This window comes from Leopardus geoffroyi, chromosome C1 (genome assembly GCF_018350155.1).
Source record: "Leopardus geoffroyi isolate Oge1 chromosome C1, O.geoffroyi_Oge1_pat1.0, whole genome shotgun sequence".
Lineage (NCBI taxonomy): Eukaryota > Metazoa > Chordata > Mammalia > Carnivora > Felidae > Leopardus > Leopardus geoffroyi.
This window is the reverse complement of record NC_059328.1, coordinates 44,600,801-44,626,472: the sequence shown is the minus strand read 5'-3', so window position 1 is coordinate 44,626,472 and position 25,672 is coordinate 44,600,801. Positions and strand designations below refer to the sequence as shown.

The 25,672-nt window shown below is 44.5% G+C and overlaps 1 protein-coding gene across 3 annotated transcripts in view; it reads left to right on the top strand.

Moving 5' to 3' along the window:
• Positions 1-25,672, top strand: part of USP24 (ubiquitin specific peptidase 24) — a 141,259-nt gene that overhangs the window by 70,243 nt on the left and 45,344 nt on the right. For all 3 annotated transcript variants that reach the window (XM_045477530.1, XM_045477531.1, XM_045477532.1), the window contains exons 25-40: positions 1,047-1,113; positions 1,238-1,348; positions 2,071-2,169; positions 2,258-2,431; positions 6,910-6,995; positions 7,145-7,238; positions 8,520-8,675; positions 12,007-12,104; positions 14,845-14,940; positions 15,056-15,284; positions 15,930-16,089; positions 16,964-17,119; positions 19,333-19,403; positions 20,068-20,228; positions 22,153-22,214; positions 24,653-24,844. In XM_045477530.1, coding sequence (XP_045333486.1) covers positions 1,047-1,113; positions 1,238-1,348; positions 2,071-2,169; positions 2,258-2,431; positions 6,910-6,995; positions 7,145-7,238; positions 8,520-8,675; positions 12,007-12,104; positions 14,845-14,940; positions 15,056-15,284; positions 15,930-16,089; positions 16,964-17,119; positions 19,333-19,403; positions 20,068-20,228; positions 22,153-22,214; positions 24,653-24,844 — 2,012 coding nt within the window. The remainder of the gene's footprint in view (positions 1-1,046; positions 1,114-1,237; positions 1,349-2,070; positions 2,170-2,257; positions 2,432-6,909; positions 6,996-7,144; positions 7,239-8,519; positions 8,676-12,006; positions 12,105-14,844; positions 14,941-15,055; positions 15,285-15,929; positions 16,090-16,963; positions 17,120-19,332; positions 19,404-20,067; positions 20,229-22,152; positions 22,215-24,652; positions 24,845-25,672) is intronic.

The window sequence follows — 25,672 nt, the reverse complement described above, 5'->3', positions numbered from 1 at the left end:
TTAACACACGTAATGTTGTCTTTAGAATCAAATGTGGAGCTGTGAGTACATAAGCTGCTGGACGTTAGAGTCTCGTTAATTCAGATAATAAGTAATATTCCCTAAGTCTGACCAAAAGGGATCTCGGGTCTCATTTTCAGGGGTTAAGCTAGCACTGAACCTTGCTATATGTTGCCTGTTCCAGAGATGGTTGTCTCCTGATGAGTGTTGATTTCTCAAGCACTTTGAAAACCTATAGGATAATAATTCTTAACACTTGTGTGTGTTTTTTAAATTCTTTTTAATGTTAAATTATTTTTGAAAGAGAAAGAGAGAGACAGAGTGTGAGCAGGGGAGGGGCACAGAGAGAGAGAAACAGAATGTGAAGCAGGCTCCAGGCTCTGAGCTGTCAGCACAGAGCCCAAAGCGGGGCTCAAACCCACAGACCGTGAGATCATGACCTGAGCTGAAGTTGGACACTTAATCGACTGAGCCACTCAGGCGCCCCATACTTGTGTGTTTTAACTCTACAGAATGTTCATTTAAACCAGATAAACAGTTGTTTGTCCTTCCTTCCTCCTCATTCTTAAACTATTTAGAACAGCAAGTCTTATTTGTGGTACACGTACTGGTTTTCAGCCAATTCAGAACTTTGTCAGATTCCATGTGTTTACAGAATTAGGTGGCATATTTTAGTTGTAAGATTATGAGACTCAAACCTATTGGTTGTTCATTCTTGGTGGATTGATGGACAGACAGGCCTGGAGTCCCAGGTCCTCATTTATGGAACAACTATGTAAAAAGACAGGAAGGAAAGGACAGAAAAGGAAACATGGAGGGGGCCTGCCTGTCCTCCCTTGCTCCATCAATGCACAACGGCTGTGAGCTGGCTGAGCCGCCTCCCGCCCTGGGTGACGGGGAAGTTTAGTCTTTGCAGATTTAAGCCTTCGGCCACTGAGGCTAACTGCGTGGTTTTGGTGAAGCAGACTGGAATCGTGCGACTTATTTCAAATACATTCAAGTCTTCAGTTCATTTCAAATATGCTCAAAAATTTTTTAATCTATAGATCCACCAAACTTGTAATAATCGAGAGACTGCTGCTTTTGGCAGAACGCTATGTGATCACTATAGAGGTAAGCCTCTCTTCTTTTTAAAGCAACTTTATCATCCTATCGTTAGACTTGTGTTAGGTGTGTACGTTGGAGACTTAACAGTGACGCTGTGCATCTGACTTGTTCGACTTCTATCTTTTTCAAGGATTTTTACTCTGTTCCACGAACTATTCTACCTCATGGTGCCTCATTTCATGGACATCTTTTAACTCTCAATGTCACGTATGAGTCTACCAAAGATACCTTCACTGTAGAGGTAGGTTTACGTTAAGCCCTGTAGCCATTTTCATACTGTCTTGTTTCCTTCCCAAGAGCACTGCAGAGCGGGATAGCTCCACGGGGAACTATTCTGCAAGCTGTTTAGCAAACAAATGTAGACTAAAGGCCTGCAGTGAAAGGGAACTGATGGGTGTACAGAGACACATGAATAAGTATATAATATAGCATCAGGTGGTGATGAGTGTTCTAAAGAATAAGAGTAAAGCAGAATCATTTGGTAGAGAGCCAACGCGTATGTGTGAAATGTCATCAAATGGGCAGGGAAGTTCTCTCCGAGGTGGTGACATCTGAACAAAGATGGAACGAAGTGACAACAAATAGTTTCTGCGGAAGAGCATTCCAAGCAAAGGGAGCAGCAGGTACTGAGGCCCTGGCGAGGGACGTGCGTGGCTCACTGAGTGACAAGCAAGGTGGCTGGTGTGAGGGGAGTGTAGAGAGAACGGGAAACAGTGGAGACGGCAGCAGCAGAAGGACTCGAGATTTGATTCACAGGAGATGGCGAGGCATGGGGGTGGGAAGACGGGACATTGAATTACTGCCGAAGGGAAGCCTTACAGGGCGGGGAGTTTTGTCCGTGGGTCCTCTGCTCTGTTCCCAGCTTCAGGAACAGTGCCTGGTACGTAGTCCGTGCTCACTAGCAGTTGTTTAAACGGACAAGTAAACAAAAGACTCCCAACAGCGTTTAATTTTGTCGTACAGGCTCACAGTAATGAAACCATAGGGAGCGTGCGATGGAAGATAGCCAAGCAGTTGTGCTCACCTGTGGACAACATACAGATATTTACGAACGATAGTCTGGTAGGTTTAAACCCACACTCTGTGGCCCTTCAGCCTGTCGTCAATGCCTTCCTCTTCCTGCCAGTAATTAAGAAACCACTTTTCGCAGCTGACCGTGAATAAAGATCAAAAGCTCCTCCACCAGCTGGGCTTTTCTGATGAACAGATCCTCACGGTGAAGACTTCGGGCAGCGGGACCCCATCCGGCAGCTCCGCGGACTCCTCGACCAGCTCCAGCAGCAGTGGCAGTGGGGCCTTTAGCTCATCGTACGCCATGGAGCAGGTACGGGGTGCCGGAGTCAGGTGACCAGTCAGAATTTAGGAAGCCCCCAGAGACTTGGATGACCGGGTCCTCTTCTCCCAGACACGTCCTGACCGATGAGGTTCCTAAGGGAATGAGCGTAGACAGAGGAGAGGCCAAAGGACCGAGCCAGGGAACTTCTTTGTATAGAGATCGAGGGTGAAGAGGACCCAGCAGGGGAGACCACAGAAGAGCCAGAGAGGAAGGGGAAAGCCAAGCGAGTCCTGACAGCCGAGTGAAGATAGGGTTGCAGCAGATTGTTGACTGTACCTTTAAAATACACCTAAAACCTAGTTACTGTCATCTGCCTCCATGGCTTCCACACCGGTCCAGGCTCCCGCCATGCCTCGCCTGGAGCGTTCCAACAGTGCCTCCCTGCTCTCACGGCTCTGCCCCTAGACCCGTTCGGTCTCTTCTCTGTACAGTGCCTGGCAGCCCGGGGTCTTTTTAAACAGCGGTCATGTTGTGCCACCCTCAGCCCAAAGACTCCCAGGACTTCATCTCAGAGTAGGAGCCAGGGTCTGCCGGGCCCCACAGGGCCAACCTCACAGACCTTCGTGGAACCTCTCTGACCTCTCCTCCTTTGGCCCCGCCTCGCTCCCACCCCTCCAGCTGCACTGGCCTCCACGTTGGTCCTCAGACTTAGCAGCGTCCGTGCACTTGCTCGTCCCTGTGTCTGGAACGTTCCTCCCCAATATCCAGGTGGTCCCCTCTCACGTTCTTCGACTCTCACTCAAATGTTGCCTTCTTGGTGGCAATCCTATTTACGTTCTTAGCTCCAGCCCTGCACTTCGTATTTCCCGTCCCGACTTAACGTTTTCTTTAACGTACCGTGTGTTTTATCTTATGTAATGTCTCTCTCTCCCCAGTGAAATATAAACTCCATGAGAGCAGACTTCTGCCCGTTTTGCTCACTGTTGTATCCCCAGCACCTAAAACAGAGCCTAGAACATAAAAGGTACACAGTCAGGATTTTTTGAGTGATTTCCTGAAATCAGCCGTGTACTTTGTACCCTCTCTGTGTCAGGACCGAGCTTGGCACCAGAGATAAAAACCAATGAGACAGTTTGTGCTTCTTAGCTTTTATAGTCCAGCAAGGAACATCACACCAGACCTTATGTAAAGGTATTCTAATAGCGTGTGAAGGTTTTTTTTTTTTTCATATTTGCATATATATACACATATTGCCTTATTTCCAATTACAAGATCTTTGTGTATTATGTTTTTTTACCTTTAGCATAATCTTGCATTGATCTCAACTCCTCAGGGTCAGTATTAGTATAATGTGTTTGTTTTTTGAGTAACCGTACTTATAGTAAGAATTTAAGGAAGATCCCATTCAAGAGTAGCATTATGAAAGTTAATTAACAACAGAAAAAAATGTACAAACATCCTTTTACTTTATTGCACTTGGCAGATTTTGGGTTTTTTTTACAAATTGAAGGTTTGTGGCAACTCTGCACCAAGCAAGTCTGCTGATACCATTTTTTTCCAACAGCATTTGCTGACTTTGTGTCTCGCCGTCAGTTTTGGTAATTCTCACAACATTTCAGACTTTTTACTATTACATTTATCATGGCGATCTGTGGTCCCTGACCTGTGATGTTACTGTAATTACTTGGGGCACCACGAACTGTGCCCATAGAAGACGGTAAACTTAGTAAATGTTGTGTGCGTTCCGACTGCTCCACAACCAGCTCTTCCCCTTCTCTCTCCCCCCCTCCTCGGGCCTCCCTATTCCCTGAGACAACAGCAATACTGGAATCAGGCCACCATTTTAATAGCCCCGCTGTGGCCCCTGGGCGTTCAGGTGAGAGGAAGAGCTGCACGTGTCTCCCTTTCGGTCAAGAGCCAGAAATGACGAAGCTTAGTGAGGAGGCCGAAAGCTGGGCCTCTTGCACCGAACACTTGGCCAACTTTTGAGTACAAGGGAAAGTTCTTGAAGGAAATTGGAAGTGCTACTCCAGTGAGCTCCCAAAGGATAAGAAAGGGAAACGGCCGCATTGCTGATACGGAGAAAGTGTGAGTGGCCGGGATGGAAGGTCAGACCAGCCGCAGCATCCTCTTAGGCCAGAGCCTGGTCCGGAGCAAGGCTCTAACTCTCCTCACTTCTCGGGAAGGCTGAGAGAGGTGAAGAAGCTGCAGAAGGAAAGTCTGAAGCTAGTAGAGGTGGATTCACGAGGTTTAAGGAAGGAAGCCGTCTCCATAACACGAGATTACAAGGGGAAGCAGCAGGTGCTGCTGTGGAAGCTGCCGCAGGTTCTCCAGGAGATCTGGCTCAGAATTCATGAAGGTGGCTGTACCACACGACAGGTTTCGGTACAGATGGAAGACCTTCTATTGGAAGAAGACGCCATCCAGGACTTTCCTAGCTAGAGAGGAGTAGTCCGTGCCTGGCTTCAAAGCTCCAAAGCACAAGCTGACTCTTGTTAGGGGCTAATGCAGCTGGTGACTCTAAGTCGAAGCCAGTGCTCCTTCACCCCTGAAAATCTTAGGGCCATGGGGAATGATGCCTAATCTACACTTTCTGTGCTCTATAAATGGAACGACAAAGCCTGGATGACAGCACATTTATTTACAACATAGTTTGCTAAACCCACTCTTGAGACCTGCTACTCAGGAAAGAAGACTCTTTTCAAAATACTGCTGCTCAGTGTTCCTGGTGACCCAAGAGCTCTGATGGAGATGTACGAGATGAATGTTGTTTTCGTGCCGGCTAACCCAGCATCCGTTGCGCAGCCCATGGATCAAGGAGTCATTCATTTCCACTTTCAAGTCTGAAAGTCCTGAGGCTGTAGCTGCTATCCATAGTGATTCCTTTGATGGATCTGGGCAAAGTAAATTGAAAAACTTCTGGAAAGGATTCACCATTAAGATGCCATTAAGAATATTTGTGATTCTTGGGAAGTGGTCAAAATAACAACATTTGCAGGAGTTTGAAAGAAGTTGATTCCAACTCTCATGGATGACTTTGAGGGGTTCAAGACTTCCCTGGACGAAGTAACTGCAGATGGGGTGGAAAGAGCAAGAGAACTAGAATTAGAAGCGGAGCCTGAAGATGGGACTGAATGGCTGCAATCTGATGATAAAACCTGAACAGAGGAAGAGTTGCTTCTTATGGATGAACAAAGTGGTTTCTTGAAATGGAATCTACTCCTGTGAAGATGTGAATATTTTTGAAAGGACGGCAAAGGATTCAGAGTATCACATAAACTTAGTTGATAAAGCAGCGGCAGGGTTGGAGAGGACTGACTCCATTTTTTTAAATGTTTATGTATTTATTTTTGAGAGAGGGAGGGAGGAGACGGAGACTCTCAGGCAAGCTCAGCACTATCAGTGCAGAGCCCGATGTGGGCCTCGAACTCATGAACCATGAGATCATGACCTGAGCCGAAACCGAGTTGGATGCTTAACTGACTGAGCCACCCAGATGTCCCGGATTGACTCCACTTTTGAAAGTTTTGTGGATAAAATGCTATCAGATAGCCTTGTGTGCTACAGAGAAATTGTTCGTGAAAGGAAAAGTCCATCAGTGCAGCCAACTCGATTGTTGTCTTATTTTAAGAAATCGCCGTAGACACCTCGGCCTGCACAGCCGCCACCCTCACCATCGGCAGCCATCGACATCCAGGCAAGACCCTCCACCAGCAAAAAGATTACGACTCGTTGAAAGCTCACATGATGGTTAGCATTTTTTAGCAATAAAGTGTAATTAAGACACAATACATTGGGGGTTTTTTTTGATATAATGCTACTATACCCTTCATAGACTACAGTAAAGTATAAACGTATATGCACTGGAAATCCAAAAACTCACTTGACTCTTGCAGTATTTGCTTCTTGCTGTGGTCTGGAACTGACCCTGCAATATCTGAAGTATGTCTGTACACAACATCTTCAAGCTTAACATTTTCAAATTATCTCCTATTTATCCTGAATTTATTAAAAACGTTCCTTTGTATAATGACATTCTGTAGCGATGTCTAGTTTCTTAACTTTATAACCAGAAAATAGTACTTTAATCACATCTAAATCTCTTCTACGTGTTGTGTGTGTTTATACATTTGTACTACTATAATTTTGCTCTTAAATCTTTCATTACCTTGTTTGCTCCTAATGAGCCATGATCAGCTTTTAATGGTGTCTACTCTCCATTCTCTTCATTATACCTGCCCATCATTTTACCTTTCTTCCACTGCCTGCCTTTTGGCGCCTTAGCCCCTCACCTGCAGGCGGGTAGGAGAGAGCCCTGTAAGTAGACGCACTAGAAGGTAGTGGTCCCGCCGGTCTGTTCCCAGGTGTTGCTCCGTAGGGCAGGTAAGCACGCTGTTCCCCTCAAGCTTTGTAGCGGCCAGTCTTTCAGAATTAGTCATTTTATTGTTGGCACAATATTTCTATTTGGTTAGAAAAAGAGAAAATTCTTTCGTCAGTTTGTATTTATATTTTGCTTTTTTCCTCAGGAGAAGTCCCTCCCTGGTGTTGTGATGGCACTTGTATGTAATGTGTTTGACATGCTTTACCAGCTCGCCAATCTGGAGGAGCCAAGGTATGATGGAAATATTTATGAAGCATGAAAAAGAGAAAGCTATTAAAGTTAGGGAGCCCCGCGTATTTTCACTTTACATTTGTCAGGAACAAATGACTTTGTTCTTGAAACTGACTTACGTGACAAAACTTGTATTTGACAAATTTCAGGATAACTCTACGTGTACGAAAGCTTCTCCTGTTGATACCCACTGACCCAGCCATTCAGGAAGCCCTGGATCAACTTGATTCTTTAGGAAGAAAGGTATAAGCATCTTGGACAGTTACCTAACTGGCATGGAAATTTGATGTCATGATTCAGTAAAAATACAACCGGAAATCACTTTAAGGCCATGTGATACCATCTTTCCCATAACAGCTCTTCTTTAGAAAATTACTTTCACTGTAAATGGAAATCAGAACTTCATGTTGACTTTTAAGAGATCTAGAGTCAGTAACGACATCAAGTTTTAGAACCAGAAGAGATTTGAATATCATGTATTTCCATGTTCTTCTTGTTCTGTATTAAGAAACTGAAGCCCAGGGGCGCCTGGGTGGCGCAGACGGTTAGGCGTCCGACTTCAGCCAGGTCACGATCTCGCGGTCCGTGAGTTCGAGCCCCGCGTCGGGCTCTGGGCTGATGGCTCAGAGCCTGGAGCCTGTTTCCGATTCTGTGTCTCCCTCTCTCTCTGCCCCTCCCCCGTTCATGCTCTGTCTCTCTCTGTCCCAAAAATAAATAAACGTTGAAAAAAAAAAAAAAAAAGAAACTGAAGCCCAGAGAGAGGAAGTGTCTTGTCCAAGATCAGACTCTAGTTCTGATTCAGCAAAGATGTTTTTCTTCTGTCATGATGCCTCTCTGAATGTGATTGGTGTGTGTGTTTGAGTTGCTGGCATAATTATATCATTTCATTTTTTCCACAGCTGATATTTAAAGTTCATCTTAATTTCTAGAATGTTGTTCCTCAAGAATTTTATTATGTATTGAAATTGTATTTTATCTGTAATAGTGTTTAATTATGTTCTCAATAAGTTCATGTGGAACAAAGCCGTTAGAAGGTATGAATTCACGTTACCAGTGGCTAAAGGTTTAGATCAGCTCGTGGTCTTGTCGTACACAGCTCAGGTATTATTTGTGGGGAGAAGAAAATTAACATAATTCTAAAACATATCACTAGTACTGGCTAAAAACGTTTTCACAACTACCACTTCTACAATCGTATAATTTTAATTACTGGTATTTAGTAGTGCAGATGTTAAAAACACGGAAGCAAATAAAAATGACCTTGCTAGTGTTGCCTGGAAGACATTCTCAGATGCATTCATGGTAGGGTTGGAACGCTGCTGAGCACGTCCAGTTTGTGTGATGGAATTTGATGTTTTGTTAGTAATTACAAAGCGATGTGTCTTCGAGGTTGATTTATAGAAGATTTCTTTGGTGCAATCATAATAAAGAGAAAAGAATGTTAGAATACGCATTAAGATGTGTTTCTCTCTAATTTGTGCTTCTAACACATATATTCTTGGTTTTCATTCTTGAAAAACTTAGAAAACCTTACTGTCCGAAACGAGTTCTCAGTCCTCAAAGTCTCCATCCCTGTCCTCAAAGCAGCAGCATCAGCCAAGCGCCAGCTCGATTTTGGAAAGTCTGTTTCGCTCTTTTGCTCCAGGAATGTCCACCTTCCGAGTGCTGTACAACTTAGAAGTAAGAAGGCTCATTTCTTTTCGTTTCATTTGGACAGATTCGTTTTCGTTTGCAGATTCCTGCATTTAGATACCAGAGATAAGTAAATAGGTTTCTATTTTTATTGGATGATCTGTGAAAAAATTAGATTTCAAAAAAAAAGTAAGAAACAGAATATAAATTGAAACATTTTGTTGTTTTGGGGCCTTAGAAGATGCTCAGGCTTTTTTTTCACTTTATACCTATGTATGTTGTTATAGTTGCAAAACAGCATCTAAATAAATAGTGAGGAAGCCTTACGTAGTAAAATACACCATCGTCTTCCTCTGGAAATTTAGCAAATTGTCTAACACGAGTTATTATCCTCAGTCTTCTCGTTCCTAAATGCATCCTGACTTTTTATTTTTTATTTTTTTTAAATTTTTTTCCAACGTTTATTTATTTTTGGGACAGAGAGAGACAGAGCATGAACAGGGGAGGGGCAGAGAGAGAGGGAGACACAGAATCGGAAACAGGCTCCAGGCCCTGAGCCATCAGCCCAGAGCCTGACGCGGGGCTCGAACTCACGGACCGTGAGATCGTGACCTGGCTGAAGTCGGACGCTTAACCGACTGCGCCACCCAGGCGCCCCAACATCCTGACTTTTTAAAGAACGATTGTAATTTGTTGTTCTAAATGAAGCAGCGAGGGGGTGGTCAGGAAGTACATTAACCTTCTTATTTCAAGGTTTTAAAACAAGGTTTGGAAGAATTTAAGCAAAAGTGCATGTTTATTACCCTCTTTTCCCCAAAATAGCTTTAAACTAGTAGATTTAGTTCAATAAACATCTGATAACTGTATAAGGTGTGCAAGTCATTGTGGTCGCTAAAGGATGACCGCTGAAAAGGCAAGATATTTGCTCCAGAATCTTGAGTGAAACGTAAGGAGGCTACATCCTCTGAGTCTTGAGAGCAAAGCGTTGGGAGAGTGAGCAGGTGGAAATAGTCCCGTTCTTGGAGAGCGAAGGGTCAGACCCAGACCCTCTTGCCATTTTTGGTCTGGAGAAGATAAGGCCCTGAATGATTTTGCTTTGTCCCAAGTTTTATTTCATCTGACAGTCTAATTTGGAGTGTGTAATTCTATTCATTCATTTTTCTGCATCACTTATTGCCTGTGTGTTCAAGCTGTGTTATTTCATATTGGCCTTAAAGTAATCATTCTTGTGAAAAAAATACGTGGGGTTCGAAATGAGAAAATATTTAGCAAATGTTTTTAGAATAAAGTATGTCTTTATTTAATGTGGACATTTAAAAATGTTTAATATTCCAAGGCAGAATTGCCCATTAAGTTTTGGTCAATTTAAGCTTATAAATTTTTCAGTACTTGCCAGATTTATCCTTTGCCTTTGAATGACTGTCTCAGAAAAGTTAAAGTATAAACCTTAACACCCACATTTGAGAGCACCTAGAAAAACGGAATGGCATGACAATGAATCTGGCTTGTCACCAACTACCTAGGTTGCCACATCTTACAGCCTAAGGACAATGGTTGTAAAATACCTCCAGCACAGTCTCAGGGAAATCCTTTGATGGGTTGTTTTTTGCTTTAACACAAAACATTTGGAAAACCTAATACTTTCAAAAGCACATTTTTTTTTTTTTTTTTACTGACTCCTGAAAGGCTAATTTCCTTGCATTTCAGTCTTCCACTTACATTTGCCTACTAGGTAGCTTCAAAGTGGATATTCCAAATACCCATTCCTTCGAAGAAATCTTCCTTCTTTACTACATTGTTGTCCATTGAGCATGAGGAGTATGTGCATGTGGCTGTCCGCTCACAGGAAGGATTAGAAAAACACTGTAAAGGATTAGAAAAGGATTGTTAATGCTCATAATCTGAGGTTGAAGAGCCTGTTACCCAAAGGGCACTTCAGGAAGATAGCATCTGTAAAAAAGAAATCCCATGCTAAAAATCTATGCACATACGACCCATGGATTCATAGAAACAGACTTTTCTAGAATTGAGAAGGATCTTGAATTGTATCTACTTTAAAAATACCTTGGGGGGGGGGGGGGCGCCTGGGTGGCTCAGTCGATTAAGGGTTGACTTCAGCTCAGGTCATGATCTCGCAGTCCGTGAGTTTGAGCCCCACATCGGGCTCTGTGCTACAGCTCAGAGCCTGGAGCCTGCTTCGGATTCTGTGTCTCCCTCTCTCTGTGTCCCTCCCCCACTCACACCCTGTCTCTCAAAAATTATTAAATGTTAAAAAAAATTTTTTTTAAATACCTTGAGGAAACTGAGGCAGTGGGTCTTTTTTTTTTTTTTTTAATTTTCAATCATAACTAAATAAGCAGTTGTTTACTAAGTCTCATACTATAGTATGATTATTAACTAGAAATAATATCTGCCATACCAGAATTTTCAGTTAAGCTTTCCTTTAGGTACATGTGTCAGTGTCATAAAAGGGGCATAGATGTAGGAGGGAGTTTGAAGTCACTTAGCCTTTTGGGTCTCAGTCGTGTAAAGTAAAACACATAACACCTGCAGGGTGAGATATAAGAGAGAAGGCATGCTAACAGCCTCATCCTCTTTTGTTGTAGGTGCTCAATAAATAAGAGTTTGAGAATCATTATTAGAGAGCTCGTCTAGCATTTTTTAAAAATATTTATTTATTTTGAGAGAGTACACGCACGTGCACATGCATGAGTGAGCGGGGGAGGGGCAGAAGAAGAGAATCCCAAGCAGGTTCCGCACTGCCAGTGCAGAGCCCAACTCGGGGTCAGTCCCATGAACTGTGAGATCATGACCAGAGCCAAAATGTAGAGTCGGACGCTTAACTGACTGAGCCACCCAGGTGCCCCTCGTCTAACATTTTTAATGAATGGGCTATTTTATAAAACTTTATATACTTTTTCAAAAGCGTATCTAGCCTATCACACAGAATCTGAAGTGGGCTGGCTCTAGGCTCTGCGTTCAGCACAGAGCCCGAAGCAGGGCTCGAACTCATGAGCTGTGAGATCATGACCTGAGTCGAAGTCGGACTCTCAACCAACTGAGCCACCCAGGTGTCCCTGCTCTTGTCTAAGCCTGAGAGCCTGAGACATCCACTTTTGCTGGTTTCGTGAAAAGAACACACCAGCTTTCTTCAACAAAACAGATTTCTCTTGCCAAGCGAATAGAACTTGGAAAACGTGAATATTTCCATTGCCACAAGTTAGCCTCCTTATACTTCTGGGGGCGGGGGGGGGCGGGGGGGGACAGCATGCAGCACTTAAAGAGACTCAGACTCGAGTTATCTGATTCTTTTACTTAGTGAAGGAGTAATTTCTGCTGGAAATGTTGGGATGATTAATTGTATTTATCTGTTTTCAAGGTTCTGAGCTCCAAACTCATGCCAACAGCTGATGATGACATGGCAAGAAATTGTGCGAAATCCTTCTGTGAGAACTTCCTCAAAGCAGGAGGGTTGAGGTTAGTCTCACTGTGATGTTACACGAGTTGCAGAGAACAGGTGTAGTTATCGTGGCTGGTTTCTCCTGCCAGGCCTTGCTTCTGCCTACAAGGTATTATGTGAAGCATCATGAGAGGTATAATCAGGAGCGATGTTTCAGTCTTCGGAACGCCTGAATTCATTCTGTGACTTTTGGTTCTTTGGAGAACCGGCAGCAGCACATCTCCTTCCCTCTGGTAGTGGAGGAAATTCTTGAAGAAGAGAGGAAGCAGATCTGTTTCTGTTCATTCCCACCTCTGTTTCACACCAGGTGAATGTGATTCCTGGTAACGCCTGCTGTACGAGGCACTCGTGCCGGGGATGCAGAGATAACTTAGATCTCATCCCTGCCCTAGAGCGGTTCGTGGTTTTAGCAAAGAATAACAGTTATTGTAGGTCCCAAAACAGGCTAATAGAAAGTCCTTGGGGGCGGGGGCAGAGGTTATGGAAGATAGTGCTTAAGTGGTTAAATTTTCATGGGATAATAAGATTAGGAAGCGCTTCACAGAACATGGCATTTGAGCTGGGAATTGAGAAGTGAGCAGTCATCCCCTAGGGGGCTCGTGACGAGAGGGCCTGCTAAGCCAGAGAGGACGGGGTGAGCACAGGCACTAAGGTGCGTGGCCTGTCCTGGGAACCACAGTAGCCTGGGGAGGTCCCGAGCACAGGCGGAAGGAGATATGTATATGAATTAGGGCCACCCTGAGGAACTTCAACCTTAGCTTCTAGACCGGGGAACACAGGAGGTTTCAGAGCCAGGCATTGCCTGGAACGCTTGCTTTGGCTGCAGTGGGGACGATGAGTAAATAGAAGCGGGAGAGGTAGAGGCAGGGAGAGCCATGCGGAGCTGTGGCAGTGGCCCAGAGCAGAGCAACAAGTTGTAAATGTAGGGCGCCAATGACTGACATTTATAGGGTAACATGGGCAAGTCTTATGACTAGAAGTACCGGAGGAGATTTCAAAATGGCCCTGTGATTCCTAGCCTGGGACAGTAAGCAAATGGTGAACATTTGGTCAGTGTGGGAAGTAAGCGTGGAAGGAGATGGAGGGTGCGGGACATCAAGAGGGACGGACGTGGTTGGTCAGGTGAAGTGCATGCTTTGGCCGCGATGCCCTCGAGGGGAGCGGAGAGCGGCATTGGAGACATGGAGGGGCCAGTGGTGTGTGAGTGGCGTTAGGGCACGAGTGTTCAGCGGTGAGCGTGAGGGCAGGAGGTGGGAGTCGGACTGCAGGCCGCTCCTTTACGGTGAGCAGAGAAGGGGGTGACAGTGACAGTGAACGGAAGGGAAGAATAGCTGAGGGGAAAGTTGGCTTTTCTGCCTTGCTTTTACCTCGGGGAAGCCTAGGTTGCCTTTGCAGGCTGTCTTAAAAAGAACGACCAAAGGAAAAGGGATGATCCCTGGGGCCAAGTTCTCCTGCTCTGGAAAGAAGCAGGCCTGCCGTTTCCTCAGGTGAGGAAGCCATGAAGGCCGGAGGACCGTTGAAGGAATTCCTGTGGGAGGCCTTGTGGGGAAGAGGCTGAGCCGAGACCTTAAAGGGAACGGGCCTGAAAGAACCCCCAAGCGTATGGAAGGCCTACCGCTTGGAGCTTTATTTGTTTTCAGAATCGCAGAGGTGTTCTCAGTGAACACTCATTTCTGATTACTCACTTCCGCTTACAGAGCTCTGGCGTAAAGGCGCTTTACTGCTGGCTTAGTTTTGTATGTCAGTTAACCTCCGTGTCAGGCATTGTTCTGAACACTGAGAACAGAGCAGTGAACAGATAAGACAAACTCCACATCCTTGTGAAGCTTACCGTCTAGAGGGGGGAGATGAACAGTAAAGAAATAAAGGTAAAAGCATATGTCGGGAGGCGAGAAGAGCTGTAGACAAAAATGAGACAAGCAAGAGGGGACGGACAGGGTTGTGATTTTCAGTAGGGTGATCAGGGAAGGTGTCACTGATGGGGTGATGTTTTACAAACATCTGAAAGAGGTGAGGAAACGAGACCTGGAGATCCCTGGGGGAGAGCCGTCCAGAAGGGCAGTCAGTGTGTGCCCCTGCGTGAAACAGACCTGGTACCTTTGGAGACCAGCAGTCCCGCGTGGTTGGGGTAGTGGGAAGGAGGCAGAACAGGGACACATGAGGCTATAGACATACCAGAGGTCAGCTTAATGTAGAATCTTACAGGTTTGCGTGAAGACTTTTTTCTCTGCAGGAAATCAGAGGCCGTGGAGGATTTTGTGCAAAGCAGTGCGATGATCTCACTTATATTTTAAAAGGATCACTCTGATCTTTTGAGAGTAGATTTTGGGGGTGGAGAGTCAAGAGTAGAAGCAGGAAGAACAGTTAGGCAGCTTTTATAGGAATAGAGATTGTAGCGGATGTGATAGCTTTATTGAGTTCACCAATCCCAGGTATGTTTTTTAACTGTTAGTTCCAGTGATAAGATAACGGTTAATCAGTGAACTCACAGCAGTTAGCGAGAAGGAGGACTATCCAAACGCTTTATCTTTTGGCTAAGCAAGGAATCTAATGCTAAAGGGACCGGGAGGGTTATAGGTATCATGGGAAATCATTACTAAAAATATATCTGGTCCATGTGTATGTAAGGACCTTGTAGAAATTGTAAGTAATTGATAACATTTACATGAGCAATTAAATTACTTAGAGAAAATTTCCTAGGAAAGAAATACAAGTCTTTATTTCATATTCTGCCCTTTTGTTTTCTTTTCTTTTAAGTTTGGTTGTAAATGTCATGCAGAGGGATTCCATCCCCTCAGAAGTAGACTATGAAACAAGGCAGGGAGTTTACTCCATCTGCCTACAGCTTGCAAGGTAGGTAAATACATCCTACTAGTCTCCCAAGGCAGTATTTTTCTTCCCAAGCCCTGTCATTTTGAGTAGTTATGAAATGACCTCAAATAAATGTAGCTTTTTGTTTCCTTTGAAGATTCTTACTTGTTGGGCAAACAATGCCCACATTGTTAGATGAAGACCTCACCAAAGATGGCATAGAAGCACTTTCTTCTCGCCCATTCCGAAACGTCAGCCGGCAGACAAGCAGGCAGATGTCCTTGTGTGGTACCCCAGAGAAGTCCTCCTACCGACAGTTGTCCGTGTCCGACAGGTCTTCTATCAGGGTCGAAGAGATCATCCCTGCTGCGCGAGTTGCGATACAAGTAAGTGATCTGTGCATTCAAGCAGTGTGGCGTCTTTCCTCTTTGAAGGAAGTTATTGACATGAATATGGCCTTCAAGGAACTTCCAGTGAGCAAGAAAGAGACCACTAGTGCAGAAATGACTGTAATTCAAGGCAGGAACCATCAAGGGTTGCGGGAGCGCTGCAAGGGCAGAACATTTGCAGGCCTTCAGAATAAGAACAGCAATCGCCTTCACCCATGGCTGTCGTGGATGATTTTACATAGCCATAGCAGGTGGCATTGGTGTTAGGCCTCAAAGATAGGAGAGATTACAGATGGCGAAGCATGGAGAATTGTTCCAGCAGGAGGGCAGGTGTGAGCAAAGGTAGAGAGACAGAACAGAGCTTGTAGGGAAGGCCACGGGGTGGTTCACACAGTAGTGTGGGAGAGGAGAGTGGCAGGTGTCTGAAAGCCTGAGTGTGGAGATCAGTCTCTGTGTTACAGGTAGCAGAGAGATACTGAAAGTCTTTGAACAGTATGGAAGCATGAAAAAGGCTGTCCTTCTGGATGATCTTGGCGGAAAAGAGTCTCACAAAACTGAGACCAGTGAGAAGGTTCTGGAAGTCAGTAGAATAATCATGTTCCAGTACTACCTTTTCTCATGACTCTTTCCATACTTCTTTAGACAATGGAAGTAAGTGACTTCACGTCTACTGTGGCTTGTTTCATGAGGTTGTCATGGGCTGCGGCTGCAGGACGACTGGACCTCGTTGGGAGTAGCCAGCCAATTAAAGAAAGCAATTCTCTGTTTCCTGCTGGAATTCGAAACAGACTCAGCAGCTCAGGTACTGATTTAAAAGGACAGAGTAATGAGCTCGTTGGGCAAGAAAGAAGCTGTAAGAGTAACCTATGCATAGGCTTGTTCAGAGTCACGAGAAGAAAGCCTTTTCTCTTGCTTTTGAACATGAGTAAAAAACCCATGAAGCTGTGCACTTAAGACTTGTGCACATTACTGAACTTGTGCCATACTTCATCGAAGAAAACAAGCATTGATACGCACAGAGTAAGTGGGGAAACCAAACCAAGCAGAGTTTTTAGCTCACTGAGGGTTGTAAAAGTGCCAAGAGGTGAATAATGGTGGCTGTAATAAAAACGCATCTAGGATTCCTACCTGGGAAAGTCATTTTCTTGATTTGGCTGGTTATTTTCTGCTACGCTTTTATAAATAGCTTTATTTCTCAGCTTCATTTGGTTTCCCTCTTCAGTTTGTGTGTGTGTGTGTGTGTGTGTGTGTGTGTACCTCAGTATAAAAAAAGTTTCAAAAACGTATGGCATTTTTACAGTGAAACGCAGAAATGTTAAATGTACATGCTTTTTGCGATTTTTCTGTACGGATAACCCATCTAGATCAGGATGAGGAACATTTCTAACATCCCCACAAGACTCTCTCATGCCTTCCAAACTGCACCGTTCTCCCTTCTGTCACCTCAAATGAGTTTCGCCCCATAAGTGCATATTTTGAGTGCCTCCAAATGTGTTTTAAAGCAGTCAGGGTCAGATAAAGTGATTAAGTGTCTCTTGTTTCCTAGACCAAAATGTCAGATTGCCTCTTCGCACCCTTTAATTTCACTTGAGGCTCCCGGGGCGCATTAAAAGGATGTTAGGGTACCGGGAGGGTCCTGTGGGGTCCGCAGTAACCTCCTGCTTGCCTCTTCCCAGGAAGCAATTGCAGCTCTGGGAGCGAAGGGGACCCAGCAACCCTGCACGCAGGCATCTGCGTGCGCCAGCAGTCTGTGTCCACCAAAGACTCCCTGATCGCCGGGGAGGCTCTCTCTCTTCTTGTCACGTGCCTGCAGCTTCGGAGCCAGCAACTGGGTATGCAGGAGGCTTGTTTTCCCTTCATCTCTTTTAGGGAAAGGCCAGGTTTCTGTTGGCCTTCATAGATAAGGTCATACTAATAGAAATGGAAAAGGGGGAAAGTTGGCAGGTGGAATAAGTAAGAATAGTGCTTAGAGTAGTTAGATTCTGAATAAGTATTTATTGAGTACCTTCTGTAAGCAGGGTTCCACAGTAGGTGTTGAAAGGGCACTATGCCTGCCCTCCAGGAGCTTACTGTCTAGTTGAGGAATTAAGACAACCCGCATTTATAGCCCATGAACCATAGAACTAGAATTACATATCAGTCTCTAAACTGATGATGACTCTAGTAGTCAAAGTCACGAAACTTCAGATTTGCCCTTTCATCTTCATTTGTGGGCTTTGGCAGACTGGGGCTGTTACTGATCCTACTTTAACGTTAGAACACCACAGGGTGTTCTCGTCACACTCTCTTCTCTGTCTGTGCCCCTTCTCCCCATGATCTCATCCACCGTCACAGCCCCAAACTCCTTCTAGATGCAGATAATGTCTGAATTTGGAGCTCTGGTCTGGACCACTGCCCCGACCCCTCCACTGGGCTCTTAGGTAGACTTCCCAGGCTTGACGGTTCCACAGCTGAAATGCTCAGCTGGCCCGTATCACACACATTTACCAGCTTAGTTAATAGTGGCTTCATTCTTTCACTTGCCCTGGCCAGAAACCTTGCAGTCATCCTTGATTTCCTTTTTCACACCCATTTCTAATGTGTCAGCACATTCTCCTTCCAACTGTGTCTAGATTCCACCCTCTGGTACCACTGTCACTGTCACAACCCTCTGATCCAGCATCACCCCTTGCTTGGATTATAGCAGTAGCACCTTCACTAATCTCCCTGCTTCTACCCTTGCAGTTTACTCTCCACACAGTAACCAGAGTGGACCTCCTACCATGTAAGTCAGATTGTATCACTCCTCTGTTGAAAACCTGGCAGTGGCTTCTCAGGTCGCACTGAGTAAAAGCCAAATCTTAATTACTAAGGCATTCGAGGCCAGACAGAGTCCACCCCTTTGATGCCTCTGTGCCTTCACCGTCTACTGCTCTCCCCTCACTCCCTGTGCTTTGGCCACCCGGCGTCCTGGCTGTTCCCCAGCACTCCAGGCACGTTCCTGCCTCAGGACCCTCGCACCGGCTGTTCCCTCTTCCTGGTGTGTTCTTCCCCCATCTTTCCCACGTGGCTCTCTCTTCCTCATTTCCTGCAAGTGTGCTTAACCTCACCTACTTAGTGACCTGTTGTTCTCTGCCCGCCTTTTTAACGAAGTCACAACCCTCCCCTCATCCCAGCACTACCTAAACCCCTTACCTTGTTTCTTCTTTATCGCTTACTGTTTTATAGCATAGAATATAATTTGTTTACTTACTGTGTTTATCGTCATCATCCCTTCCCCATCTGGACTGTAAGCTCCACAGAGACTTTTGTCCATTTTGTTCCGTACTGAATCTCTCACACCCAAATACTGCCCAGTATGTAGTAGGCCCTCAATAAATATTTATTCAGCAACAGAGTCTTAATAGCTCCACTTTTAAAAATTGTACCAACCCATAGGTGTCCTGTTCTTCCCTTCTATTACCAATTCAGACTGCCTGTTGTGTAGAATTGATCATTATATGTTTAGTAGAATATCCAAGCTCTTTGTATAAGATACTCAAGGTAAAGCTAGAAAAAACTCAGACATTTATAGAAAGGTAAGTAGTGTCCAAAATGGTTAGTTTGAGCAAGAATGCTTTTGAAGACATATATAGGAAGCATAAGTCATTATGAAATGCTTTTGAGCACATGCCATAATCATAGATCAGTTTTCCTATCGTTATTTGAGTGATATTCTCAAATCAAAATGAAAGAATTACAACTTCCCTTCAAGCTTTTTTGTCATTTGTAATTTTATGGTAGGGTACATTTTATAGTTACAGGTATTGATAGTTTATCAAGGCAAGATATATTCATAACCAGTATGTACGAGACACTGTGCTGAAATGTGCAGGTACAGAGATGACCAAGAGTCTCTCGAGGGGAAACTCAGACGTGTGGAGGCAGTTATGGGCAGTACTGAATTCGATTCCATGTAGAAGAAGAGACGAAATTCTTCTGTAGTTAAGCATAAATTTTTCAGAATTTTGAAAATGCATTTCCTGACTTGTTTCCCACCCCCAATTCTCCTTATTCTTATCGTTAGCATCTTTCTATAACTTGCCCTGTGTTGCCGATTTTATCATTGATATTCTGCTTGGATCACCAAGTGCTGAGGTAAGCATTTTGACCGTACTAAAAAAATCCCCTTGGTCCTGCTCTGTCGAGGGCCCTTTGAAGACCTGTGACCCTGCGTGGAGTACAGAGGAATGGCATTTAGCCCTCTCAGGAAGTCCTCCGAAGGGGGCGGGGACCACTCTGAGAGCAGAGTAACCATTTGGACTCTCTGCCCTCCCTTCTATTCCATATTCAGAAGTTCAGAGACTAATGCCAGGGTCAGTTGTGTGTGTTTGTAACAAACAAAATGTTACGGCGGCGTTGAGCATCCGCCGCTGGCGTTCAGCATCAACATGTTGGTCACAATCAAGAAAGACCAGCTGCAAGCCGTGAACTTTCACTGGATTTTCTCATTCTGATTTTCTTGTATGGCCTTGAAAATTCACTTGGAAACACTTGAAGAGTTTTCTTATTTTCATTTTTATCAAATTATAAAACTATTGATTGGCGTAGGAGAGAAGAATAATTTGGGAAATCCGTTCTCAGACTGCATTTGTTTTTAATCAGCCCTAGGGTATTTAATGTCAACTTTACCATTAGTGATTAAACCGTTCACACCCTTATAGTATCCTTCGGATTGTGGACTTTGGAGGAAAATCCTTTTGTAAGCAGTGTCTAAGTGTCGGTTGGTGTATGTCCTTTGCCACTCATGATGTAATTTCAGATTCGCCGTGCTGCCTGTGATCAACTATACACTCTTAGTCAGACAGATACTTCAGCTCATCCAGATGTCCAGAAGCCAAACCAGTTTCTCCTAGGTGTGATTCTCACAGCCCAGCTACCTCTCTGGTCCCCAACTAGTATAATGAGAGGAGTCAATCAGAGGTATGTAATCAAGATGAAAAAGCTCATGTCATGCAGAAAGAGAATCATGATTTGCATGCCGTCCCCTGTTGAGGTCCACAGTGCATTACTCAGATGACAAAAGAATTTCTCCTTTCCTCTTGTACCCTTTGTGCCCCGAGAGAGGGTATTTCCATTCTTATTATCCCCATTCAGGACAGGAGAGTCAGAAGAAACCATACCAGGCCCTCTTCCCCTTGAATTACTTCCCATTCTCACCTCCACCCCAGCTGGTCCACCACCCTCAAGAGAAAGAGGAGCTTTCTTTCTGAAAGCTGGTTGGTGAGAGGCTGAATTTATTGGAGCCCGATCACTTTTTGAAGGTCCGACTCCTCACGTCCTTGCATGCATCCCTCTCTCAGAGCAGCGTACTTCCTGACTTCATGTCCAGATATAGCTGAGGCATCCTTCTGGCTTTCTTCCCTGGTTTTACATGAGCCTGGGCATGGAGGGAATCTGCGGTCCAGGCTGATAGAGCGGCTTGAGTAAGTCTGTTCTGCCTGCCCCACTGTCCCTCAGTGGGCCAGCCCACATGCAAGGCTGCCCCGGGCTAGGCCCAGGATGGGAGGTGAGGGGATCCCATGCTGACCTCCACTTTCTCCAACTTAGCTTCACCAGAGAACCCTTGCCGTGGGGCTCATGAGGTGCCACTGAGATTTGGAAATCGGTGTCCACTTGCTTTGTGTATCTGCTTTACAAATTAGAGCCCTGGAAGGGAAGGAATGTTAGAGCTACTCCAAACCCCTAAGTGTGGCTAAGGATCCAGACCCTCAAATTTGGATCCAAACTCGGTCTTTGGAAGCATACAGTTCAGTAGCATTAAGTATATTCTCATTATTATGCAACCATCTCCACCAGCCGCTTCTAGAACTTTTTCATCATCCTAAACTAAAACCTGCTGCCCATTAAGGAAGCCGTTGAATGAAAGACTAATAAACTTGACTCCATAAAAACTAAAATACTCTGTGTGGGAAACTAATACCATAAATCCAAAAGTCAGTTGACCGACTGGCTGTATAGATTTGTAACATGACAGACAAGAAGCTAATTTTCATAATGTATATAAAAAGCTGTTAGAAATCACTAAACAAATGACCCAACAGCCAAATTGGAAAATGGGCAAAAGACACGAAGAGACGGTTCCAAAACAAATACAGGTGGGTTGTTTTGTTTGTGTTTTTTTATTTTTAGATTTGCTAGATTTTTTTCTTACTGATTTTTAAGTCTGTAATGCAGTGACGTTAAGTACATACACATTGTTGTGCAGCTGTCCCCACTGTCTGTTCCCAGAACTTTCTCATCATCCCAAACTGAAACTCTGTATCCATAAAACAGTAACTCCCCGCTCATTCCCCCTCCATCCATTCTCCTATTTCCGAGGTTCCTCCATGTCATGGCATGTGTTAGTTAGGGTTTCATTTCTAATTAACACTGAAAAATATTTCCTTTATCTGTTCTTTTGTTGCCTGTGCTTTTGATCACATCCAAGAAGTGATCACCAAATCCACTGTCACAAAGTTTTCCCTCTCTCTCTCTTTTTAAAAGTTTTATTTATTTGGGGCGCCTGGGTGGCGCAGTCGGTTAAGCGTCCGACTTCAGCCAGGTCACGATCTCGCGGTCCGTGAGTTCGAGCCCCGCGTCGGGCTCTGGGCTGATGGCTCAGAGCCTGGAGCCTGTTTCCGATTCTGTGTCTCCCTCTCTCTCTGCCCCTCCCCCGTTCATGCTGTGTCTCTCTCTGTCCCAAAAATAAATAAACGTTGAAAAAATAAAATAAAATAAAAGCGGTTATTTCATGCTTAGGAAAATTCCCTTGTTCGGCTGTTTTATGAGCCTTTTCTTACAAGGGAGATGCTTTTTATTTCAAAATCTGACATTTTTTAATACTTGAAATCTTCTCTTTTTTTAGACTACTATCTCAGTGTATGGAGTATTTTGATCTAAGGTGCCAATTATTAGATGATCTGACAAGTAAGTAAATGTCTAACTTTGATTCATGTAGGGGGAGGGGAGAGGGAAGAGTAGAAAAGAAAGCCAAATGGACATTTCTAAATCTGACTGAGTGTATCTTAGATAAAAATGAGATTATAATTACTGTTCGAAGTTGAGTTTTATTTTCTTGAAAATAGCATGCAAACCCATATACCAGTTCTCTGTTCTCCAATTATATATGTAACCATTAATGTGTTGAGAAGATTTGTTGGTTTTAAAAATTATCAAAGACACGTTTTAATTACGCTGATATGGGGCAGGGGGGGGTGCGGAAGAGGGGAAAGTGGGTGATGGGCCTTGAGGAGGGCACTTTTTGGGATGAGCACTGGGTGTTGCGCGTAAGCGATGAACCACGGGAACGTACCCTGGAAACCAAGGGCACTCTTTACGTGCTGTATGTTAGCCAATTGGACAATAAATTATATTGAAAAAAGAATGACTGGAAAACATGTTGATACTGAATAAAATTACTTTCTTCTTTGAAGAAAAAAATAGTAATAATTACACTGATACAGAACTATTAGGAAGAATCTTTTCTCTCTAGTTTAGTGAATTCTGACCATTTTAAAGGCTGATCATTGAAGGAAGGAGGGAATTTCTGTTGAGGTATATTGATAATAATAGAAATGAGTGATAGAAGCCAGTTAATTATTTTGTGGCAGGTGATTGAAGTATTGTTAGAAATTTTAGTGTTAGAGCATTTGGATTTTCATTGCACTTTTATATAACGCGAATGTATCTCGGGATGCTCTGTGTAAATTTTAGTTGTTTCAAATGAAGAGTCTGTTAGTTTATTTTCCACTCTTTACATAAAAGATTTGCCTCATCTTACAGAAAATAAGTAAATAAAAATCAGGCCGAACAAAAGTACTGATTGGAAACATTAACTGGAAAAGAATGTCAGCGCCGGGCGGTTACAAAGAAATACCTTGCACGTATGCTGGCTGTCAACCTCCACAGTCAGAATTTGGTTGTGAGGTTTGCTGGGGGACAGAGGCGAAAAAGGAAGAAAACCGAGTGGTTTCTCAAAAGAAACAGATCTTTCTGCCAGCACTTAAATCTGAGAGAGACTTGGTGCAGAGGTCTTCGTGTAATGCACACGTGAAGACATAGTCATTAGTAAGCCTCAGGAAATGTCTCCAAGGCAGATGCCTTCATCAGTTTCCCGAAAGTGTCTCTTGAAAGTGGGAGACACGGTGCTCTGAGCAGGACAGTGAAAAGGTTGTGTTGGAGCCTGAGATAATGTAGTCTGAGTGGATGTCTCAATGCGGGGGTCAGACCTGTTGTATCTGTCATCCAGAGAAGTGAACGGGTGACATGTCCATCTAACAGTCCAGCTGAATGCCACATTCTTCTGCCAGGCCGCTGGCAAGGTTTGCTGTCTGGTTTGGACTCGGGGAGGGTGGGTGTTCTGCTTTGCTTCTCGAGGACTGGAATCGTGAGTTGGCTGTATACATGATACATGCAACTTCAGAAGGCATGAGCACGCTATTAACATAGGCCTTCCCTGTGGTCATCGAGTGACTAATGAGGGATCCAGCATCCCTTATCGGGATGTTGAGGGCAGAGTGGGAATATGTCTGGAAACAAGCAATGTTTGCCATTTGGGGAGTATTTTGCATATGCCAGTTCCTGTATAGGCACTTCATACCTAGCACCCTGCGTGTAGGTGTTAGCCTCATTTTGTAAATAAGTGGATTCAGATCCAGTGCCGGTTCCGCTCTGACCCTGAAGTATTCCTTTTCACCTGATGCTGTGGGGCCCTACCACTTGTGGCTGCAGTGCAGTGAAAGGAGAGCACAGTCCATCTTCTTCTCCTTCCCAGTCCCATCTTCCAGTATGGAACCTTGCTTTAATCCTTGCTTACAAGAAAGTAAGGTAACTTACTACAGTAGAGCAGGGTGGTTCTCGGGGTTTGGGGCACTATTTGGAAACCTGCGCTCTGCTGCTGTGCTGCGGACCTCCGTCTCCTTTGCGGGGCCCCCTTGGCCTAGGTGATGCTGTGGGAGCCTTGGCTGTCTTCGTACCCTCCATCCCTGCCTTCTCTAGAAGGGTGTGCTCCCAGGGGGCACCTGCTGACACCCCCTGGACCAGGAGCTTCTTTGGAGCAAGATTAGCCCCTTCGTCTTCTATCCTCAGCGTATGGCCCACTGACCCACACAGAGGGGCCCTCAATACATGTGTGGCTTAGGACTGAGTGAGTGGGGGGGAAGGAGTGAGTGTGCGAAGCCGTCACGTTCCTCTGAGGCAGCAGATGCAGCCTACTGTGGATTAGTGACATCTTTCTCAGATCGCCAGAATGGAAGGGTGGGACTTGACTTTGCCTGCTTTAATTCAGGATTTGGACTCCATGAAGGGAAATCCTTTTTTCTTTGAAATGGATTTTTTTTTTTTTTTTTTTTTTTTTTCCTTCTTAGCCTCAGAAATGGAGCAGTTAAGAATCAGCCCGGCTACCATGCTCGAAGATGAGATCACTTGGCTGGATAACTTTGAGCCTAATCGCACGGCTGAATGTGAGACCAGTGAAGCAGACAACATCTTATTGGCAGGACACCTACGGCTCATTAAGACCCTTCTTTCACTGTGCGGGGCAGAGAAGGAAATGCTTGGTAATTATTGCTTCCTCTTACCATGCGGCAGAATACCTCCCTTCTCAGTCCTTGCCGTAGTAGTGTTTGTAATTAGGAGAATAGGATAAGTGCTCAGTGCTCTGTTAGAAAATTGACCCTTCAGGTAGTATGAGAGTGTCTGGAATTTTAGTGGCTAACAGACTTCAGGTGTATTCTACCTGTGTCATTAAACCATATGAAGAAGTTGATAGCGTTCAAAACGGTTGGTTCACATAACTTCTTAATACCAAGTAAAACTTACAGTTCAAAATAGGGTTTTCTCTTCTTGCTGTTACGTACCTTATAAAATATTATCTATTATAGATCTTACCTCTTTTAAGGGTAATTCTCACCTGGGAGGCAGCCCCCAACCACTACCCCCTGCCTCGTGGGGTACATATGAATGTCCTGGGGTACATGTATAATTTGTCAGGGCATATTCAGTATTAGAAGGTACATTCAGAAAACAAGTCAAAACATTAATTACCACTTTTATCACATGAACTAAGCTCTATAAAAATCTTCTTGGCTACTGGGGATACATAGAAAAGAGTGATTCTACACCAGGCTAAGAAGGGTACATCACTTTACCTAAGGAAGGCAGGATTTTAAAAGTTTCAGAAACCCTCCTGTGGACTCCCCTATGCCCAAAGTAAGAATAAAGTGTTCACTCGGACCGTTCTGCCCCGTGTTCTTGGCATTTGTGTTTCCAAAGTGAAAGCATGACTTCTTTCACTCCATTGTCAGCTCATAAAGGAAGGTACCCTCACTTGTCTTTGTTCCCTGTCCCCTGACCCTGCCACCCATCCCCACCCCTCTGCCCCCCAG